Raw genomic sequence first — 22,006 nt, 5'->3', positions numbered from 1 at the left:
GGGGTTTTGTTAATCCCTCCATCCCAGAGATAAAGCCCCGCTTGGGGCGGGAGGGAGATACAGTAGATTCGCGATGTCTGCTCCGTCCCTCTCCCACCACCTCAATGAATGCCTTGGGGGTACTCCCTGCGAGTAAGTCCTACTAGACCAAATGGGTTTACTCGCAGGTAAGGCTGCCGCCCCCTCTCCAACAGCTGGCTCTTCTGCAGACAGACCCACATGGTCTCACGCAGAGACCATCCGCCACGTGCTCCTCTTTTTACATTCAAGCACTTCCGTCCGTCAGAGGAGACCAATCCCAGCTCGCGGAGCTGCCAACGCCGCCTCTCTATTGGCTAGTTCTTCTGGGCCCGGGCTCTCCCTCCGGCTACGGATTCTTATTGGGCGGGACCGATAGACCCGTCGCCGGGATTGGTCGAGGGCGGGAAAGTCCGAAGGGTGGCCGTCCACCTCCCCCCAGGTGGGAGGGGCCGAGGGCAGCGCGGGCGCCGATTGGTCGAGGCCCCTGCGCGGGGCGGGAGGAAGAGGGAAGCGAGCCCTCGACCTCGCTCTTTTCGTTTCAGGCAGAGACAGAAGCGGGGCGCTCGGAGCGTGAGGTGGTGGAGAGAGAGAGAGACGTTCGACATCCGGACCACAGCGCCGCCGCCATTATGGTGAAACTCGCCAAGGTGAGGCGCGCGGCCTAGTCGGGAAGATGTTAAAAAACTAGCGGATTTTATTTTATTTTTAATTTTTTTTTTGCTTCGGCGCTTTCAAGGCTTCTGAGAGAAAAGAGAGAGAAAGAGAACTCGGTGGGGGAAGGGAGGGAAAGGAGAGCGAGCGGACGAGAGAGAGAGGGAGAGAGAGAGAGCGCGCGCGCCTCCTCCTCCTCCTCAGACTGCCTTCAGAGCGCGTGCGCGGCAGTTTCTAGGCCTCCCGCCCGGAGCCGCGCAGAAGACTTATCAAAGGAACTACGGTTTCAAGTCTCCCCTCCTTTCATTATTGTGGGCTTCTGTTCTTCCCCCCCCCGGCCGTCAGGCGCGCGTGCGCGCTTCGCGTAGAACGTTGGGCAGTTTCTAGGACTCCCTTCTCCGTCCTCGATCAGTTTTCAAAAAGGGCGTCTCGATGGGCCTCGAGAAAGAGATGGGGAGGTTAAAAAAAGACAGAGGCAATGGCGCGTGCGCGGGACCCCGGTGGAGTTTCTAGGCGCCCCCTCCTTCCCCCCCTCCCCAAGCGGGAATCCGAAGGCGGCGGAGCGCGTGCGTGGCCCGGCCACGTGATCCGGGGCGAAGGAACCACGTGGAGAGGGAGAGGCGAGCGAACCTCGCGGGCCAAGCCTGGCTTTGGCCTGCTTGGGCTCCACGTGGTCGGATCGAAGCCCTGGCCGCGGCCGGATCTCTTGCGCGGAGCCGAAGCCCGACGAAGGGCCGGAATGGCTGTTTCTTCCCCCGGCCCCGCCGCACCTTGTCCTTAGCTGGGAGGCGGGAAAACGGGGCTTCCGGGTGGGATCCAGGCCAGGTGGTCCACTTTGCCCAGCCTCGGGGACCCCAGCGTGTTTCGGTCCTGATCCACCGTCTCCCGCCAGGCGGCCGACATGGGCAGGAAACGCGATCTGGCGGCAGAGGATCGTCACCATCGTGTCGTGGGTCGGCCGGGGCCAGTCACGAGAGCAGGTTTTCCAGTTTTAAGGCAAAAATGCTTTGGCCTAAGGCCTTGCTTGGGGGCTTTTTTGAACATAAAACTAGTAGTGGGAATTCGGCTGGCTTGCATTCAAAGCAGATGCGTTGTCCTGGAGCGATCTGCCGGTGAGGAAACAGGGCTGCTGGGAATAACTTCACCTTGAACGACAGGGGCTCTCCTAAGGCTTCTCTTCCCAACCTGGTGTCCTCTAGGTGTACAAAAAAGGCTTCCTTTCACTCCTCCCACTGATCTTGCAGTCACACGCGGGATGCACACATTTTTGCCTTGCAGGATGATAGCCTGTCTTAGCAAGCGTTTGAATGGTGATTCTCGGTGTTGTGTTCATTTGACATCAGCCGAGAGTATTTCTGGTCCTTTCCAGTGTCCATAATAAAGTCCATTACTTTGAAAGAAGTCAATGTCATATTGGAAATCGAGGTTTCACAGTTGTTCCTGTTGGGTGGGTGGTGGTCATAGTGGAAGAGAAGCAGTGGTTGGAAGCCTAATATTAGATTCCCAATTTGTGCAAAGAAAGCCTAAGATTTGGTGTGGTCAACATACAGCCACATGCTTTTTCAGGAACCCCCTTAAAGTATGCTTTTCCTAGTGATTGCTTTTGATTCTACCTCAGTCTTTTATTGGCCCCCTAACGGTAAGTTTGAGTTTCTGCATGTTCAAAGTGTCTTTTTAGCCCTGAAGATGGAAGGTAGCTGGAAATGGTGGGGAAAGATTGCCATTTACTTCACCCCTTTACTCCAAACTGGAAAGAAATATGGGTTATTGTGTGCATTGAGGTGAAGTGCAGAGCAGTTACGTTCTGTTCTTCATTGCCTTTATTTTCTTGATGCATACATGAGGATTTCTGTGTCCCGACTATTTATAGAAAGTGCTTGAAGGTTGGAGGAATGAAGGCATGTGCCTGTGTGTACGGTGGAGTCCTGAGCAATCCCAGGAATACTTGAGGCAACCTCATTTCCAGGGCCTCAAATGGATTTTCCCGACCTGAAACCTTCCAGAGCTTGTTTTCCTCTAGTGTAATCCCACAGAGTTGGAAATAGGTGTTTCATTCTGTATTTCCATGTGCTAGCAATAATGTTAGGAATAACAGCCCTCTGATTTATTTATTTTTAATCCCCTAGACCGTGAAAACTCAGCCTAAACTGAAGAAAATGGCCGCTCCTCCTGCTAAGGAAGTCGATGACAGTGAAGAAGATTCTTCTGAAGAGGAAGACAGTAGCGAGGAAGAGGAGGAGGTGAGAGTTGACTATGGCCATCTGCATCTCAGCAGTTTTCAGATTACTCAACTCAAGCCTAATTCATATTAAATATTTAGCATGACTGCTATTGGGGCAGGAAACAGTGGCTGCAGGACATCATTTTTGTATATTTTTTGTTAAACCCTACATTTCCTGGGAGTTGCAGCCCAAGAACACCTGGGTGACCCAAAGTTGGGAACCATTGCTGTCAAAATCCCTGCATGAGGCTTAGGTCTGTTCAGCTGTGCTTCTGAAAGGCCCAGAGAAGTCTCGTTTCATCCATCTTTTATTGTGCGCTCATGGACCCGATAAAAGAGAAGCATAATTAAATGTGTCCAGATTATATGAAGAGACATTTCAAGCAAACAATTTGCCATATGAAACAGCATCCACAGATCTCTGTTCTTCCCGAGCAGGTGGTGTAATGTTTAGAAGCAAATTGCCCCAAGGTAAGAAATCACTGTGGGCGTTGTCACTTGCACCGGTGCTACACAACTCCATATGCAGCAGATAATGTGCACAGTTGATTTCTCAGCTTAGGGTGGTTTGACTCCAAAGCCATGCCATTTGCATTACCCAGCATTGCTGGGCAAGGCGATTTGGCCTTTTGTAAGGAGTCCAAAGATTGGTACTCACCTGAAGGAGTAAGTTTTGCATTCCTGGTACATATGGTGGTCTCATTGTGCACCCTGTACGTTGTTAATTCAGAAGAAAATTATATTCCTTTCCTTGCAGATGGTTCCTCTGAAGAAAGCGGTTACTCCAGGAAAAACGGCTGCCACAGCAGTTACTCCCAACAAAAAGGCAGCAACTCCTGGCAAGAAGGCAGTGGCTACCCCAGCTAAAAAAGTAGTTCCTGTTCCTGCAAAGAAAGGAGCTGCTACTCCAGCAAAGAAGACGCCAGTCCCAGCCAAAGGAGCCAAGAATGGAAAGAATGTAAAGAAAGACGAGAGTGAGGAGGAGGAGGAGGAGGAAGACGATGAGGATGAGGAGGAAGATAGTGAGGAAGAGGAGGAAGGTAAATAGGGTATTCCGTCATCTTATAGGCTGTTAAAACACTGCTCTCTTGAGTAAGGAGATGTTCATGGGTTTTGCAGGAGAAAGCACATGATGGGAGGCAAAAATATTTCAGGGAGTGCTGCTTTATTTCTGGGGTTAATGTACAGAATGCCTATTTTAGAAGGTTCCTGTTAATGAGGATTTAGACTAAGTGACTTGAGAATATTGTAGAGTCACTGGTGCCCATTTTTGCCCATCAGGATCAGCCACAGTGTGGGGAAACCTCAGTGCAGCCTCAGGAAAAAAAAAGTCATGCCTGTGTCAGGTGATCCTTTTTGATCATTAAGAGGCCAGACTCTGGAAGGAGCCTTTTTAAAGAAGGGTGATACTAACCATCTTTTGCTCTTACCGGATCCTGACTTGCTGGTAAATAACGGTGCCCTGCTTACTACAGATGAGTCTGAAGAGGAGCCTCCCATTCCACTGAAAAAAGCTGCTAAAAAGCCTGCAATCCCTGTGGCTGCTGTATCAGCCAAGCAAAAGACCGAGGAGGAGGAGGAAGATGACGAGGAGGAAGATGACGAGGAGGAAGATGAAGAGGATGGTAAGTTGGTTTTGTGGAGGGGGGACAGGAGATATACCTTAGATCTTTAAGGTTTTATAGTACAGGTTTGATAGAGCAGACCAGCCTCTGCAGAGAGAAGGTCGGCGAGCTTGTGGCTTTTCCTCTTAACTCAGGTTAGGGGGTCAGGCATTTTAGACATTCCCAGCTGAGCATGGGAAATTGAGGAGAGCTGTGTATAGCGCTGGCTGGATAGCTCCCCGAAGTTAGGTCTCTGGCTGGGAGTTCAGTTCACCACTGGGCCTCCAGGGAAAAGAGGCAGCCTGTGTGGTCTTGGGCAAGCTACACAGTCCCAGGGCAACCCAAGAAGAAGGAAATGGTAGTCCATCTCTTGAGTATTTTCTACCTGGGAAACCTTGTAAAGAATTGACTTGATGGTCTGCAAATATAATTATGTAAAAGAAACAAGATGCCCGGCTACCAGCACAGGTGATGAGTTTTGGGACTTAATACTGATCTTGTGATGTCACCAACGTGAACTGATGTGTTGGACATTTGGGCACATAGAATTAATTGCCAGTTGGAGGGGCTTTCTGAGTGAATTGGGGCCCTGCAAATTTGCCTGAGTGCCTCTCGAGAAATAGTCCAGACTGCTTTTGGCAAACAGGATTGCCTTCTCTTCCAAACTGTCCTTTGGGCCCCAGATCCTTGCCAGCGTTCTCCTTTTTGACTTGAGCCTCATGTTTTCGTGATGTGGCAAGAGGCAGCTCTGCGTTGTCATGCCATTGGGATGCATGACCATTCTCCTAAGCGGGCCTTCTGTTCCACTAAGAATTGCTCCTTGTGTGAACTGCCATTTGGAGAGAAGGGGTTGTTCTCGAGGGCTTTAAGCTCCGGGCAGTATGTAAAATTGCTGTTTTCTTACGGCTTCAGAGTCAGAAGATGAACCCATGGATACAACTCCAGCAAAAGGAAAGAAAGCTGTAGTTGTGAAGCCAGCAGCAAAAAAAGCCACTCCAGCAAAGGTTGCCAAGGACGAGGAGGAGGAAGACGACGACGAGGATGATGATGAGGAAGAGGATGACGAGGAGGAGGATGACGAGGAGGAGGAAGAAGATGAAGGTGATTTGAATGTGGCCACTTTATTCAGTCTTGTCTTTACGGGTTTATAATAAAGCTGGAAATGATGAATTCTCGCTGAACTGATGTGATACATATCACAGATGAGCACAACCCAAGATAGTCAAGTCCTGATCCAGCTATCTATCCTGATGGTGTCCGTGACTCACCCACTCTCTCCCTGTGCAAGTTTTCTCAGGTTTGTTTTTTCTTTTTTGCTCCACAGACGCTGTTCAGGAAGTGGCCGGAAAGCGAAAGAAAGAAATGGCAAAACAAGGCACCCCGGATGCTAAGAAAAAGAAAACAGAAGGTGAATTGGGCTGTGAGGGAGTCGCCACCACTTTCCTGTTGTAATTGCATACACTTAACACCTTCGGGTCTGACGAGGCACAATTTGATACCAGTGGTCCTATCACAAAATTTGCCCTTTTGACAGTTCAGAAGCCTTTGCTTTAGAACCTTACCAGGTGGCATATCTATGCTAAGGGGGGGAAAAAAGACTTACACAATAGGTGAGAAATTGATAAAACCATGTTCATTGGAAATTGCAAAAATTGTATTAGGTTCTGAAGCACATAAGAAAATTCATCAGATTCCGTATTACGTGATTCGATTGTGTATTCAATATACCAGTCAGGATATTTGACCACAAGTAGTACAAGACATTAGAGCCAGTCCAAGTGAGTACATTCAATTGGACAGGTCCACTGATGTTGATAGTTGCTTTTAGAGTCAGCTGTTAGTATTTGTGAGGTTACGTAAAGGAAATTTTGGAAGAATTCTCATTTTGAGATGACTGCAAAAAGAATTATTGTTTTCAATCACATTAAAGATTTTTTTTAAAAAAACTTCAAATACCAATGGATGTAATAGGCTCAGTTTGCACTGAGGGTGCCCCTGCAATGTTAGGCACAAATTCCGGATTTTTTGTTTATACGAAGAAAGAAGTGCTGTAAAAATTTGCCAGATAAGTTAAAACAACACTTAGCTAAGGACAGGCGCTTAATCATATCTTTTGTGCTTTTTAAGAAATCGGTGCTGACTATACAGTGCTTCTTTATCACACTGACATAAGATGGCTCTCCGAGGGACATATGCTATGCAGGGTTTTTGAAATGTGCAAGGAAATGACTCAGTTTCATACTAAACATGTAGTTTAGTTAAAGATTTTGAAAGAAGAGATGCAGAAGTATCCTTAGATACTGTATATTCATTTACCTGAATGAATTAAATATATCAATGCAAGCATATGGTAAGAACAACAGCTCCTGAAAAATTATCCTTCTTTATGGGGAAAAATGGATATATTGAGTTGAAATTTGTAATTTTGAAAACTTTCCCTTGCTAGATTGTTCGGGAACATGAGAAAATCACAATTTTACCGGAACTTGTTATATATTTGCAACAGTTGGCTGCATCTTTTCATGGATATTTTTCCACAGGCATTATTGACAAAGAGCAGAGATGGATACTGGATCCATTTAGTTTTCACCTTAAAAGACAACAGTAACTAATAAAATATTATCTTGTTGAAATATGAGCCAATGCACGTATTCAAGTAGAATTTGAAAAACTGGACTTAGAACCATTCTGGTGCTCTCAGAACCATTTCCACAACTGGCAAAACCAGCATAGCAGACTCTTCTATCATTTGCTGCCACCAATCTGTGAAATTAGATTTTCATCACTTGCATATAAAAACAAAAACCAGAAAAAGGAGCCCAGCTTTCAAAATATTAAGAATAAAAAAACAAAGTAGACACAAAAAATTGAGCCATTATTTTAATTTTATGTCAGTACATTACCAGTGGTGGTGGTGCGGGTTAAACCGCAGAAGCCTCTGCTGCAAGGTCAGAAGACCTGCAGTCGTAAGACTGAATCCATGCGGCGGAGGGAGCTCCTGTCGCTTGTCCCAGCTCCCACCAACCTAGCAGTTCGAAAGCATATGAAAATGTGAGTCGAGAAATGGATACCGCCTAGGTAGGAAGGTCACAGTGTTCTGTGTCTAGTTGTGCTGGCCACGTGACCGCGGAAACTACAGATAAACGCTGGCTCTACAGCTTGGAAACTGGGATGAGCACCGCACCCTAGAGTCGGACATGACTGGATTAAATGTCCTTGCAGTCAGGATTTCCTCAGCATTTTACTGCTGGCCCCTGTGAAGAGGCAGCCAAGCTGTACAGGGCTTTCTTTTCATGCTGGATGCAGTATAGAAGGCGTACCTCCCCACACGAATGGCAGCAAGAATCTAGCGTTAAAGATGAATCTGATGGAAGTTTGATTCAGCCCTTCCTTCAGTCTTTCCATAGGGATGCGGACACAACCTCTTAACCTTCCACTAACCTTTTAGATGCTGCCTTCTCCCTCTTCATGGGCAATCTGAACTCGAGCAAGGACTTTGAGGAACTGAAGGCTGCGATCAAGGACTTCTTCGCCAAAAAAGGGCTTCAAGTACAAGAAGTCAGAATCGGCAATTCAAAGTAAGAACCGTGTGTTTGCTTAGTTTCTCTTCACTTCTTAAAGGACATTGTTTAAAGTACACTTTAAACTGAGTGGGCAGAGGCTTAGTGGCTGCCCTTGTGTTTGGAAAGTCTGCTGGAGGCTCACAATGAGCTGGAGCGCCGGTCCTGCAGTTTGGGGAGAAATACTACTGAACAAGAGCTCAAATCTTGACATTTAATTAAAGGCAGAGATTAATAAAAGCTTTTGGAGAGGTCTGAGCCTGATTCGTTTCATCAGTAGTAGAGAAAAAAAGGGACTGTTAATTAGTAAAGACAACTTAATTTTTCTGTGCATGAGCACTTTATAATGTCAAGCCACTCATGCTATAGTCCATGAATAAAATGACCATTTTAAATCCAAGTCTTTTGATTAAATTGATGGAATCTTGTACTAGTTCAACGAAAACTCCAGAATGAGCAAAATCCTGTTACTGTACATAAAGTTACGCTGGCACAAACTAGATCCACATTGGAAATAATTAAACTAATTCCTTCCCCCCCACACACATACCTTTGCAGATTCAAAGGCTTCCTTGAGCTCCCTTTTGGCCTTGGGAGCCTCAGGGCAGGAAGCCTTTCATAGTTAAAAATCACCACTGGATCCTTGGTGGCAGCACTTTTTGACTATTAAAACCCAGGTCCTGAGGCTCCCAAGGGTCGGGGGGGGGGTAAACCTGAAAAGGGGGTTGGGAACCTTTCAGTTAGTTTAAATGTATTGTTTCGGATCTCATTTATGCCAGCATAACTTTACACAAAATGCTTTTCCCTTTATTGGTGTTTCAGAAGCAAACTGATTTGCTGTTTTTTGTCACAGTGATTCTTCCAGAGACTGGTGAGTGGCAAAGAAATGCCACCTCACCAGATGCTATTGTAGATCCTGTTGGCTTTGAAGGTCCCAGAACTCTGCTCACGTCTCTTTCCTTTGTCCCTCTTAAGATTCTACTTGCTCAGGCTTCACTTCTGTTTTGCTAGTTTTCAGCAGAGTCATTTTCTGTGACTAGATTTTATGCCTAGCCTTCTTTTTTGAGATGGGAATTGGATATAGAAAAACAAGTCTCCTTTTGCGCTGCAGGAAGTTTGGTTATGCAGATTTTTCCACTGAAGCTGACCTGGACAAAGCACTGAAATTCAACGGGAAAAAATTAATGGGATTGGAAATGAAACTGGAAAAAGCAAAGAGCAGAGAAAGCATTCAAGAGAACAAGAAAGGTGAGTAACGTTGCAAGCCAATTCCTAAGCTTGAGGGTGCATGACTCGTTTCGGCTTTTCAGCCTGTTAGAGACCTAGGAAGCTGCTGGGGTATGAGCCAGGCCAGCGATCTCCTCCCCGTAGGTTGCCCGTTGTATGGAACAACCTCCAGAAGAAGCTCTTCAACCGAGCTGGCACTTTTTTTTGCACACAAGGCATGTGCTTTGTCACTGGACTGATTTTTGGAAGAGTTTTCAGGGGATCTGACTTCACTCCGCTCTGTCACTTCGCACGGTCTTCCTCTTTCAGAGAGAGATGCAAGAACCATCTTTGTCAAGAATCTTCCTTACAGCGTCACCCAGGAGGAGTTGAAAGAAGAGTTCGATAATGCCCTGGAGGTCAGGCTGGTGTCCAGAGACGGGAGCAGCAAAGGGTATGTCCTTCTACAAAGAGCTGTGTTGCAGGCATTTACGAAGAGTTTTGTTTTAAAAATCTATAGTAAGCTTCATTTTACAACAACCTGTTTTTCTCTTTGTTCTGTTGGTCAAGCTATCCTAAGAAATGCAAAAGATTGGTTGGGCAGGCGGTTTAACTTTCATAGGCCCCCAGTACAAAGGAGTCAGATTGGTATAAAGGGCCTTTAATTTTTTTTCTATAGTGACTTGATCTTGAGTTTGTTCATGGGATTGGATGGAGATGGTTACAAGCATTTTCTTAAAAGAGAAATCTGTGCTGAGACCTTTTTAAAAACCCTTGACAGCATTTCCTCTCCCTTAACCCCCTGCCAGGATTGCCTACATTGAATTTAAAACGGAGGCTGATGCGGAGAAGGCGCTTGAGGAGAAGCAAGGCATGGAGATAGGTGGCCGTGCCATCATGCTTGACTATACCGGTGAAAAGAGCCAGCAGGATGGCAGAAAAGGGAGCAAGGGAGGACAAGGAGGTAAGTGGCCACCATGAATCCACATTAGCTGGTTTCTTTGCGTGTGCTTGGTGTGATGAGATCTCAGGCATTCTTTGAAAAGTATCTCTTTCATGGCCTTGTTTTCGTCTGGCCAGAACAAGAGAGGCTGGAGATGAGAGGAAGTAAGGTCTTCTCAAGACCGCGGTTTAAGGACATGCCCTGTAAAAATCGATGCACAGAGAATATATTTTCTGAAATAGAACATGAACCTGTTGCACCTTGACCTGAACGTTTTGAATTTGGGGCTCTCTTGCGCAGGTGGAGAGTCAAAGACCCTTGTGGTGAACAACCTCTCCTACGATGCCACAGAAGATTCTCTTCAGGAAGTCTTCGAAAAAGCCTCTGCCATCAGGATTCCACAGAACAACCAGGGCAGGCCCAAAGGGTAAGAAGGCGCAGACTTTGAGGTTGCCGTCTGAAGGGAAGGGGTTGTATTTTGGGGGGGGGGAGATAAGCCTCTCTTCCTTAGCTAGCAGCTGTCTGACTCCCATTCCTCTCTCCGTAGCTATGCGTTTGTAGAGTTTTCCTCCGTTGAGGATGCAAAAGACGCCATGAACTCTTGCAACAACACAGAGATCGAAGGCCGGACAATCAGACTAGAATTCAGCACACAAGGAGGACCGAACAGAAGTTCAAACGCCAGAGGAAGCTTTGGCCGTATGTAGCCTTTTAGCCCCCTGACTAAAACATTCAGGTCCTCTTCATCATGCGCAGGGCTGACCCTAGATGTTCTTTTGTTTCTAGAACAAAGCAAAACGCTGTTTGTCAGAGGGCTGTCTGAGGAAACCACAGAAGAGACATTGCGAGAGTCTTTTGACGGCTCCGTCGGGGCAAGGATAGTCACTGACAGAGATACTGGCTCGTCCAAAGGGTGAGTGTGTGGTTCCAACAGCTAAAGCAGTAGTTCTTAACCTTTGTTACTCGGATGTTTTTGAACTGCAACTCCCAGAAATCCCAGCCAGCACAGTTGGTGGTGAAGGCTTCTGGGAGTTGCAGTCCAAAACTCATGAGTAACCCCAGGTTAAGAAACAGTGAGCTAAAGCTATTCCCGCCCCCAGCCTTCTCCATGAGCTCCTTCCTGCTTTTTAAGACCTGTGGCAGGCTATGGATTTGCATGAGAAGAAGAGGAAAGCTACAGCACTGGCTTTGAGAAGTTCCTCTCTTGTTCAGAAGAGGGGGATTGTCTTTGCTGTGGAACAGCTTTACAGATTCTCTGCCTTTGGGCCATACCACACGCGGAGCCTGGGAAGCCCTAGTAAAAGTTTTGCCTGGGTTAAACAGAGCGGTCATTGCTGTCAGAAGCTCAGCAGTCGTTAAGTCTGAAAACAAAAGGTCTTCGAATGGCCCTCGTCCCTAAGCGGAAAGCAAGAGACGCATCCATATCTTGAGCCCACCCTGCAGACTTCAAAACATATTATGCCAGCTCAATAACGGTGATTGGATCGTGCAGGGCCTTTTTTGTACCTACGTGGTCCTAGACATCTTTGGCCAAGTTCTTAGTCGTTTAGAAAGTCACATGAGGCCAAACCAGTGTACAGTGGTGCCTCGCTTAACGAGAATAATCTGTTCCAGCGAAATCGCTGTAGAGCAAAATCCTCGTTAAGCAAAAATTAAAAACCCATTGAAATGCATTGAAAACCCGTTCAGTGCGTTCCAGTGGGCTGAAAACTCACCATCCAGTGAAGATCCTCCATACCGGCGGCCATTTTCGGTGACTGTAGCGAGGAATCCATCCAAAAGCACAGCGGGGGGCCATTTTGAGCAGCCGGCGGCCATTGTAAAGCTGCCTATCGTCGTAATGCGAAGAATTGGTTCCCGAAGCAGGGAACCGATCGTCGCAAAGTGGATTTTGCCTATTTAAACATCGTTTAGCGATTGCAAAACAGACATCGTATCATGGTTTCGTTGTTTAACGAAGCAATTCGTTAAGCGAGGCACCACTGTAATTTCATCATGCCTGGACTGGAGGGGTGTGCCGGTGCACAGTATCTCACACCATTTGGTTGGTTTCCATTGTTCATGATGTTGCACTGTAAGAACTGTGGTGACCCACTCAGGACCTATTGTGTCTTTAGCTACTTCCCTGCAAGTTACAGTGTGTGGCTGTCCCTCTAGAACACGTGCCTGCACTGCTGTGTTAAAAGCGTCTTGCTTTTTTGTAAGGCCAGGGAGGGGCGAAGGCTCAAGTGCCTTCCTAAAATACTGTACATACAAGGGATCCAGAAAAATGTCTTGCCTGTCTTTTACGGAGATGAAACTCCTGTACTCTTTCTTCTAGCTTCGGTTTCGTGGACTTCAACTCTGCAGAAGACGCCAAAGCAGCAAAAGAGGCCATGGAGGACGGCGAGATCGACGGCAACAAAGTCACCCTAGACTTTGCCAAGCCCAAGGGCGACGGTCCTCGCGGTGGCGGCGGCGGCGGCGGCTTCAGTCGTGGCGGCAGAGGCGGCCGCGGCGGCAGGGGGGGCTTCGGCAGGGGAGGTGGCCGAGGATTTGGAGGTAAATATGCGGACGGTCTGCCAGTTGGGCTCGGCAAGCCAGGTCCTCCTCTTTCTTGCCTGGATATACCCTAATTGTGAGTGTTGTAAGACTCAAGTTCTCGTTTTTGACCTTCTTTTGCATTCTAGGCAGAGGCGGCAGCTTCAGAGGAGGCAGAGGCGGAGGCGGCGACCACAAACCACAGGGAAAGAAGATAAAATTTGATGACTGAGTGGCTTGTTTTCTTTGTACCTGAAAGGACTCTGGTGTTTTTAGTTCTGTCACCTTAAAATGACAGAGCCTTCTGAGGACATTCCAAGATACGTTGCGGCCCCCCCCCCCAAAAAGAAGAGGTACTTGGAAAAATCCCTTTCATCGGAGAAAGAGCCATTTTACTCCCTGGCCACACTTACGAACTTTTTTAAAAACAACAAGAAATGTGGGAATTGACTCATGTCAGTGCTTTGTCCTGAATTTATAACGTTTTACCCTGTGTACAAAAATTAACTTCCTTTACATGTTTCTGTAGGTTTTTCTTTTTGTTTTGTTTTTCTTTTTTCCTTGCTGTACAAATGCAAAATGTTTTTATCATTTGTGTTTTGGCATACTGTCTTGGACAGATTAAAAGAAGGGTCTAAACGAATATTTGTGTTCTTTTCCAGGAGCTAGGGTGCAATTCAAACATTTGGCCAAATTAAGTTTTGTGTTCCAATCCACAGCAATAGAAGTAGAACCCTTGAGATCATTTTAGCCATGAATAGCCTTAATTTCCCTGTTTGCCTTTATAAATTCCTTTAAAAGGCCATTCAAGTGATAATTCCCGTATTTTTGGCACCATCTTGTTAAGCTATCAATGTATGGTTGGGGGGGGGATTTTGTCATGAATCTTCCACTTTGACTACTGTACAAACAGGTATAACCACAAATTTCTATATTCTAATGTGTGTCCTTTCATTTGCCTTTGTTTTGAACTAAAAACCTCAAGTGTTGCCGTTGTTTATTGGGGTGGTTGTGCAACCCTCTTATTATTTTGGGTGCCCTTGGAGATGTGACAGAGCCTACACTGCACGGCAAGTGTACTACAGATTTGTATAGGAAAGCAGTTTTAGTTTTGATTCCTACTGGTTTGTAATGGGCAAGTTGATTTTTTTCCAGAGCTTGCTGGGCCAGCTCTCTGTGTTCATACATAGCTTAAGCACCTGGATCTGGATGAGCTGATGCAGAGTTGGGGGGAGAGTGGCCCCACTTACTGTACACGGCTTCAACCCTATTTGCTTGCATGCTACACCATGATACGTTCATCATATGGATTCACCACAATTGACTTGTCTTAATTCTTGGTCACTTGCAGAGCTGTTAAAAACCAATATAGATTCTTGGAGTGTGACCCCCCTGCCCTGAAGTTTTTTGATACCAGAGGTCTGCTAATGCTACAGTGCTGTCCTCTTAAGTGGGGTAGCGTGTGTTGCAGTGCACCCACCCTATCGGACAGTTGAGTGACTCCTTGTCGCAGCTTGTTTTTTGCCTTAGCTTTAGCAGAGCTGGGGGGGTTTAATCCGTGTGACTCGGGCACTCTGTTGGGAAGAACTCTTGCTCTAAAGAGCCTTCACTGAACTCGCAGTTCTTGTAGCACAGATAAAGCAAAATACTAAAGTCCATGCACAGCTAGGGTTTCAGTTGTGCAAGTTGAGCAAATCCTCTCTTGGTGGCCATTTGTCCTGACAAATACTTCAGCAGGCTATTCCTTAAAAAAATACCATGGGCTAAACTGCAGAAGCCTCTGTGCTGCAGGTTCAGAAGACCAGCAGTCGTAAAATCGAATCCACATGACGGAGGGAGCTCCTGCCACTTGTCCCAGCTCCTGCCAACCTAGCAATTCGAAAGCATGCAAATGTGAGTAGATAAATACGTTCTCTAGTCACACTGGCCACGTGACAAGGGAAACTTCGGACAAGCACTGGAATTCGGAGTTAGCTTGTAAATCTTGATGCAACTCAAGTTTTATGTACCCCTGCATGAAGCTGCATTTTCAGATGCAGTCTGCTGGCATAGATCCTTTAATTCATGTTGATGGTTTCAAGTGAGCTTTTTATGAACATGGAAGCTTTTGATCTCTTAAGGGCAGGAACAGACCACCAGCATCCCTGGAAAGTTGTTGAGCATTTATTCCCAGGCTGACGAGTTTAATTAGGATTGGCAGAGAGACTTCAGAGCCACAAGCTCCTGGCTTAAGGCTGCAGTGGGATAACTGAACATGAGCCATGGAGTTTCGCAACCCAAGTCCAGCCCTGCTATTAGGCGTAGCGAACACAGCTCTTCAGAAACCGAGTTGTAGGCATTTCATCCATTGTGCATCTGTTGTTTTTGTCATGGATGAACAGTAGGGTAACGGCTGCTTATCAAATCTTGCGTTAGAGATGCTGGACAGAGTTTCTAGATTGCCTTTACTGGGGCACAGAACATTTGCCCCACCAGATATTTTTTTGCACCTAGGCCCCCAGCGTGGCCAGTGATGTTTCTTGGAGGTGTCATTGAAAACATCTGGAAAGTCCAGTATTCCTTAATCTTACTCCACATGTGGTGGTTCTGTGTTGGTCTGGTAATGCCACCAACACCATAAAATTCCCAGTTTCCTTGACTTTACCTCTCTGTATTCTGTGCCACCTCTTGTCCAGTCACCCCAAGATTGTGTATACAGCTGTTCTTGTCTTCGTAACAACCCCCGTAAGTCCGTGAAGAGAGTGAGCGGATCTTTGTCTCTAGATGGCCGTCATAGCTAACGGGACTGGATCGTGGACCGCCCAAATCCAAAACCAGGATTATCTGTCACATGTCCATGAGGTTAAGTAAATCATCTTGTACCTAAATTAGCTAAGCTATCACGCATTGTGGCACATCGTGAGAAAACAAGACTCGCCAGCGAGCAGAAGAGAGGAAGACCAAAGTGAGAGGCTGATGTGCTAAGTGTCGCCTTCTCTTCTATCCACTCCAATCAAATAGAAGAATTGTGGAGGGTAATGTCAAAATTTCAGTGTAAATAAAGTTCAGCATTTAGGAGACCAGCTAAGCAGGTCTAGAAGTTGAAGAGGAAAAGCAGCAAGCTGGGAGTAAAGGTGTCATAAATCTAGGGGTCCTGTGTACATCTCTAAGGAAAACTGGAATTTATGCATGTGGCTGGACACGAAGCTCGCCTTGGCAGATGATCATTTAGCAAGTCCCAGGTCATCCGATGGTCCTTTTAGTTCTGAGCGTAATTGTCTTCCCCCATTTTGTAACCGGGCACATTAAAGCAGGTGGTGCTGTTCAGCCATTTTGGAAGATGATGCTTCTTTCATGCGCCTGGAGCAAAAACTAGAAAAGATGCTGCCATAATGGTGACCACAAGGTGGCAGCCGTGCACAAGAGAATGGGTCAAGGGTGATGATGCCTCCATTGCCACTGGGTCATTTCGCAAGAAATTTCTGTACAGCTTCAACCTCTACCGTTCCTGTGACCAGAGGGGCATTCATGTAGGTTTGGGAGGCCTGACCCCAAATCTCGGTACATTCCTTGCAAATCCGGGTAGAGCAATGTGTATGGCCCTTCAGGCCCCACATAATAGGTTGGGGTGTCTGTGTTGTTTTGGCAAAGTTTGGCAGGAAAAAATTGTATGTGTGTCTTAATAAACTTTCCTTCTCATTGTGCAGCAGATAAAAACGGTTCTGGCAGGAACCTACAGAGACCAGATTGAACGACAGTGTCCCTTTGGCAGGCTGACCCTTATTTGTGAGTCTACCTTAACTGGCACTTGACTTGTTTCAATACATTCATTCACAGACTTTGGTAGGAATAAAATCATTTTGTTTACTCACAGCTCTTCTTATATAAATACAAATACATGTTGTGGAAATGTTAACTTGTTCCATTACTGAGCTTAACTACTTAAATTTTTTTCATGAACTACGTTACCTTGCTGATGGAATACTTCACTCTAACTGTTCACTTTTGACTCCATAACTCACACTGACAGAACACTAACTAAACCCTAACTTGGGGGTGGGGGGGGAGAAGAGAGGAAAAAAAATAATCTAAGGTAGAGAGGGGGAAGCCATTGGATGCTCCTGACTTGTTTGACATTCACCCCAGTCTGGAGGAGTTCCCTCCCATCTTAAACCTCATGAGGGTGCAATATATAATATTATGGTGGGTAGATAAGCATCTTTCCCTATAGGCATGGGAACAGAGTCAGTACGCTTGAACTGAGTTCATGGCCCGGTTGTTGTGGGAGGTCAGAATCGGAGGACAGCAAAGAAGAACAGGTAGCCGTTGTCTGCTGACAATATTGTCCTTTCTCTGCATCTTTCCTTCTTTGTTTTAGAAGTATGTTGAGGGCGAGACCAGTGGGTCAAGTGGAGTGGGGAGAAGCCGGGGACCATCATCTCCCTCCAAAACCCAAGTCCAGGCAAACCAACTCTTCATAGTCTTCTCTTTGTGGGGGGGCAATGGCTGTGGGGTCGGGATTTTAAAAAGAGCTTGTCTTTTTTCCTTTTACATTGTTGGCTTTCCGCAGCAGGTGGCTTCCAGGACTCGGTGGCTAAACTGCAGCACTGCAGCCAAAACTCTGCTCGCAACCCAGGTTCAATCCCAGGGAGCCAGACTGAGGTGGACTCGGGTCTCCCATCCTTCCGAGGTTGGTAAAACTAGTACCCAACAAGGGGGAACGGGGCAATGTGTAATCTGCAAAATTAAATTTATAAACTGCCCGGAGAGTGTTTAAAGTGCTACGGAGGTGGTCTATAAGTAGCACACATTGCAAAACTTTTATTCAAAACCAAGGGTGTCTGTATCAAGACAATCCGTGCCAAAGCTGTTTCTTTGGACTGTTGTGATGATGCCGACCCTTGCAAGGATGGGTTCCTGCCAAGTACGTATGTATGTTGCTTGGTGTTGCCATAGGAGGGTTGCATGATTATGGATTTCAAAGGAATTTTACAGAAAGAAATAGACTGAACAAGCGTTGCCTTCGGGACTGTACCCGTGGCTGGAAGGAATCTCTCCCGAAGATATAATCAGAGTCTAGACAGCCTGTTGCTAAATGCAACATGTGTTGATTATTTATTATTTATTGGCAAATTTGCAAAGACTGTGCTTGGTCACTTTATCCTAAACCGGAGAGGCCACTTCTAATGCCCCGTCCGTAAGCAGGATCTTGTTTAGTCAAGAGTCACACATTTTAAATGGGGCCGTCGAGGCCATAAAGGGTTGGGGGGGGGGAGTTTTGCACAGTAGGGGCAAAATACAAGAGTTTTTTTTTAACGTAACAAAAAGCGGGGGGGGAATAGGTTGACAGGAAGAAAGGGACATTTCGCTGGGGCTAACGATTAACAGATGGACAAGATGGTTGGACAGGGTCAGCAAAGCGACCAACATGAATTTGACTCAACTCCGGGAGGCAGTGGAAGACAAGAAGCATCTGGCGTGCTCTGGTCCATGGGGTCATGAAGAGTCAGAAGTGAGAGCTGGACCATAAAGAAGGCTGACCACCGAACAATTGATGCTTTTGAATTGTGGTGCTGGAGGAGCCAATCTTGAGAGTCCCCTGGACTGCAAGGAGAACAAACCTGTCCATTTTGAAGGAAATCAACCCAGAGTGCTCACTGGAAGGACAGATCCTGAAGCTGAGGCTCCAATACTTTGGCCATCTCATGAGAAGAGAAGACTCCCTGGAAAAGACCCTGATGCTGGGAAAGTGTGAGGGCAAGAGGAGAAGGGGGACGACAGAGGATGAGATGGTTGGAGAGTGTCATCGAACCATCGGTCCGTGGGGTCACGAAGAGTCGGACACGACTTAACGACTAAACAACAACAACAAAAGGATTAACAAGGGAGGAAAAACATTGACATAAAATATTTACCTGGGTAGGCTCCAGCAATCATTGAAGGGCTGCTTCCATGTGAGATGAAAAGCAACTGAAGATTATCCCTCGTGGGGTGGAGTATGCGTGAAGTGGGGCAAATCCTTCCCCCCCCCAGGCTCTGGAAGGCATACATGCAGACCCAGAACAAACCCATGGGTGCCCATCAGCTTCGCCCATCCCACGGTTCGGATGTTAGAAAGACGAAACCTTCTTGGCCGTGACGTGAAACAGAAAAACGCTGAGTGGGTGGGCAGTCGGAAGAACAACATGACGAAATGAGGAATAATTTTCAGAGATCATTCAAGCACTGCTCAGCACCCTTGCAGTTCCATACCAACCCGTGTCAGTAGTGGATATTTACCACCTTTTGAAAATGTCCCGTAGTGTGGCCGTTTATACTCTCATCTGCTTCCCCCCCCAAAAAAAAATTAAGAGTGTTCTCAATAATCCTCTCTTGCTAAGTCTTGGTGTTTCTTATGGAGAGGTTCATTCTCCTCCTCCTCACCATTCCATCCTAAAAAAATCTTTTAGCCTAATGAAATCTCCTTCTCACCCTGTTTTAAATATTCATTATTCACAAGTGAAACAGGTCGTTTTAGCATTTCCAGTTTGGATTTTTCAAAAATCAGCATCCTCGTTTTGCGTTCTTGGCTCTCCAGAGAACCTATGAAAGACTAGGAGGCAAAAAACTAACACCCTAGAGTCATCCAAGTTATGGATCCCTCACGTACACCGTACAATCAGCCACGGGTCTGATGGGTTAAACGGGGTCGGTAACCGGAAGCCCCAACTGCTTTTCCTGCCCGTATTCCAGCATTCCTACCACATCTAACCGTCAAAAAGTCTCCTGGGCTTCCATCACTCACACTCAAATTTCATCATCGTCTACACCAGATGCAGGTGATGTTCCTGGAGATATTTAGTCGAGGTCATGTGAGTATATACTGAAATTTTAGAAGTTTTTAAAAAAGAAATAAGTGAAATATTAAAGTTAAATTTAGGAATGTGTCCTGAAATAAGCCATGTTATCGATACTGGAGAGTGAACAACGGAGGAATGGGACCAACAAAAGAACTGATCATAAATCTGGTAGCAGCAGCTAAATTATTAAGAGCAAAAAACTGAAAAAGTGAAGGGTGATCTCCAATGAAATGAATGGTATAAAAAAGTGTGGAATATAGCTATTAATGAGCAATTAAAATGTAATGCCAAAGAAACAAAAGGAATGCCAAATGAGAACACGTTTGAAGATCTGTGGGGAGAATTGATTGATTTTGTATTAGCAAAAGGGAAGGGTTTGTGTACCTTTGCAAGAGTGAATGGATTTCTGGAATGGGAAGGGGGCTCCATCCTGTCCGAAATCATTTAACACACCTGCCCTCCTTTCCCATAACCTGTGGTTATTTCTGTTCACCTAGCAGGACGTGAGGAAGCCGTCCATTCTTCTGCATCCATGGAACACGTAGACGGGGCAGGAAAGACCTCTGGTTAGCACCAGCTAAGCAGAAGCTGGGCAGATTTCTCTCTCTCTCTCTTACTGGAAAGGCTTTAAATAAAGGAGGAAATACTGCCTGCCGAAACCCACAAGAGTAAACATCAAGTTGTTTTTGGATGACGACAATAAGATTAAAAACTCACAGAAAGCAGCAGATCACTCTGCCAGGTTTGGGAATGCAACTCCACCTGTTTCGGAGTCCTGTGGCACCCCTTTGCCATCTCGTGCAGGAAATCCAAGGGCGGGTCTCTGTTGAACTTGGCACATCTGTGGAGCGCCTCTTTTGTGGGTGCCGGGGGGGGGGGAAGCCCAAGGGTTCACCTGCAACTGGATCTCGAACAGAACAAGGCGGTGGGGAGGACTTCTGATTTAGTCTGAACCTGAAGAATTATTTGGGGGTGTTCAGCATGGCTCAGGGGTGTCACAACTTATTGACATGGTGAGTTCTGGATGCCACACTTGAAGGAGGATGCTGGCAAAGTGGAGCAAGTTCAGAGAAGGGCCACAAGGAGGGTCAGAGGGCTGGAAAGACTGAAAGAATTGGCATGTTTAGCCTTGAGAAAAAGAAGATGGAGGGGAGAGAGAGGAGAGCGCTTTTCAAATACTAGAAAGGTAGTCCTACAGAGGAAGGGCGGGATCTGTTCTTCCCCCGAGTGCACACAACAATGGGCTCGAGTTAGAAGCAGTCAGATTTTGGTTGATGTGAGTGGGTTAAACTCTGGGAAAAACCCCATTCCCCCCCTTTTTGTTTCCCCAAAAGTGAAGAAGTCCTTTTTTCGCAAATGCTTCTTTTATTTTCCAAACACCGGAGAATCATGAACTTCCAGTTGGAGCAATGGGTCCCTCCGTTTCCCTGCCTTCAACATAAGGGACATCACAAGAGAGTTCACCATCGGGGAGTTCACTCCAAACCCTTTGCGATCTGTTGGGTTTTCTCCTGAGCTTCCTCAGACCGGGACCTAGGGCGCCGCAACAGAGGTGTCCATCCCACTCTCCCTCTGCGGGCGTTTCTGGATGCGACATCACCCCCGATTTGGCCCCCTTCTCCCACGGATCTTCCTTCTTGAGATAGACATACACAGTCCGTTCCACCGGTTCTGTTTTCCCCCACTGACACGGCCAATCCTTCTTCCTTTGCCTTTTTGGCTCTTCTCCCTCTTTTCCTATCTTATTCCCCTCAGGTCTCACGTTGCCATATTGCACTCTCCTTTCTATTTCCTCCAGGGAGTGTTTAATTTCAACACACTTCTCCTGTCCAGGGGTCCTCCATTTATAACCAACCCCATCCTAGAGGAATGTCTTCCTCCTTCACCTTTTTTCTCCTCCTCCTTTTCTACCCACCCGTCTCCCAGTCTAGCTCTCTTTCCTCTTCCTTCTCCTCAGCCCCTGTCCCCAGATATCCTCCTCCCCTTTCTCGCCCTCCTCTCACTCATCTTTCCCGCTCTTTTTCTCCTCAACTCTCTCAGTTGGGCCACGGCTGGTCTACTCGTATCCCTCTGGGGTGGGCGTTGGAGGGGACGGCTCACACACTTTTCTGTTGGGAAGGGGGTTCCTCCTCACAGTTCAATATCACAAAAAACTTCTTAACTGTTAGAGCAGTACGACAACGGAACCCATAACTTCAGGAGGTGGTGAGCACTCCAACGCTGGAGGCCTTCGAGAGAAAATCGAGCAACCGTCTGTCAAATCTGCTTTGATTTGGGTTCCTGCCTTGAGCAAAGGGGTTGGACTCAATGGACTTACCGATGCCTTTCCAATTCCATTATTCTATAATTCAGTGAAAAGCCAGGAGCAGATAGATTCCTGTCCTCATAACGCTGCTCTAAGATTTACGGCAAAATAATTAGGGTAAGATCTGTTCTCGATCATCCCAGAATACAGGATATGC

The 22,006-nt window shown here is 46.6% G+C and overlaps 1 protein-coding gene, 1 long non-coding RNA gene and 1 other non-coding gene across 3 annotated transcripts; all 3 read left to right on the top strand.

The window, feature by feature from the left end:
- The first annotated feature begins 499 nt into the window (after positions 1-499).
- Positions 500-13,369, top strand: NCL (nucleolin). The gene is made up of 15 exons (XM_020811242.3): positions 500-668; positions 2,799-2,912; positions 3,651-3,933; positions 4,369-4,518; positions 5,410-5,598; positions 5,822-5,905; positions 7,946-8,075; positions 9,169-9,305; positions 9,594-9,717; positions 10,073-10,227; positions 10,507-10,633; positions 10,754-10,905; positions 10,993-11,119; positions 12,527-12,747; positions 12,876-13,369. Exons 1-15 carry the CDS (start codon positions 651-653, stop codon positions 12,956-12,958), a joined length of 2,094 nt encoding a protein of 697 aa, XP_020666901.3. The 5' UTR covers positions 500-650; the 3' UTR covers positions 12,959-13,369.
- On the top strand, positions 4,959-5,024 carry LOC140706259 (small nucleolar RNA SNORD82). Its single transcript, XR_012085899.2, has one exon. It is a non-coding gene; the product is annotated as a small nucleolar RNA SNORD82 (small nucleolar RNA).
- A 1,938-nt stretch (positions 13,370-15,307) lies between the features above and the next one.
- LOC140706090 (uncharacterized) lies at positions 15,308-20,204 on the top strand. Its single transcript, XR_013543238.1, has 4 exons — positions 15,308-16,491; positions 17,084-17,161; positions 17,342-17,395; positions 20,042-20,204. It is a non-coding gene; the product is annotated as an uncharacterized LOC140706090 (long non-coding RNA).
- The last annotated feature ends 1,802 nt before the right edge of the window (positions 20,205-22,006 follow it).

This window comes from Pogona vitticeps, chromosome 3, assembly GCF_051106095.1.
Source record: "Pogona vitticeps strain Pit_001003342236 chromosome 3, PviZW2.1, whole genome shotgun sequence".
NCBI lineage: Eukaryota > Metazoa > Chordata > Lepidosauria > Squamata > Agamidae > Pogona > Pogona vitticeps.
Note: the sequence above shows the minus strand (reverse complement) of the source record. Positions and strands in the feature narration are given on the sequence as shown.

Coding starts and splice junctions, on each gene's coding strand:
- NCL (XM_020811242.3), top strand. Junction 3,934..4,368: donor TAGTGAGGAAGAGGAGGAAG/GTAAATAGGGTA, acceptor TGCTTACTACAG/ATGAGTCTGAAGAGGAGCCT. Junction 10,906..10,992: donor CGCCAGAGGAAGCTTTGGCC/GTATGTAGCCTT, acceptor TTTTGTTTCTAG/AACAAAGCAAAACGCTGTTT.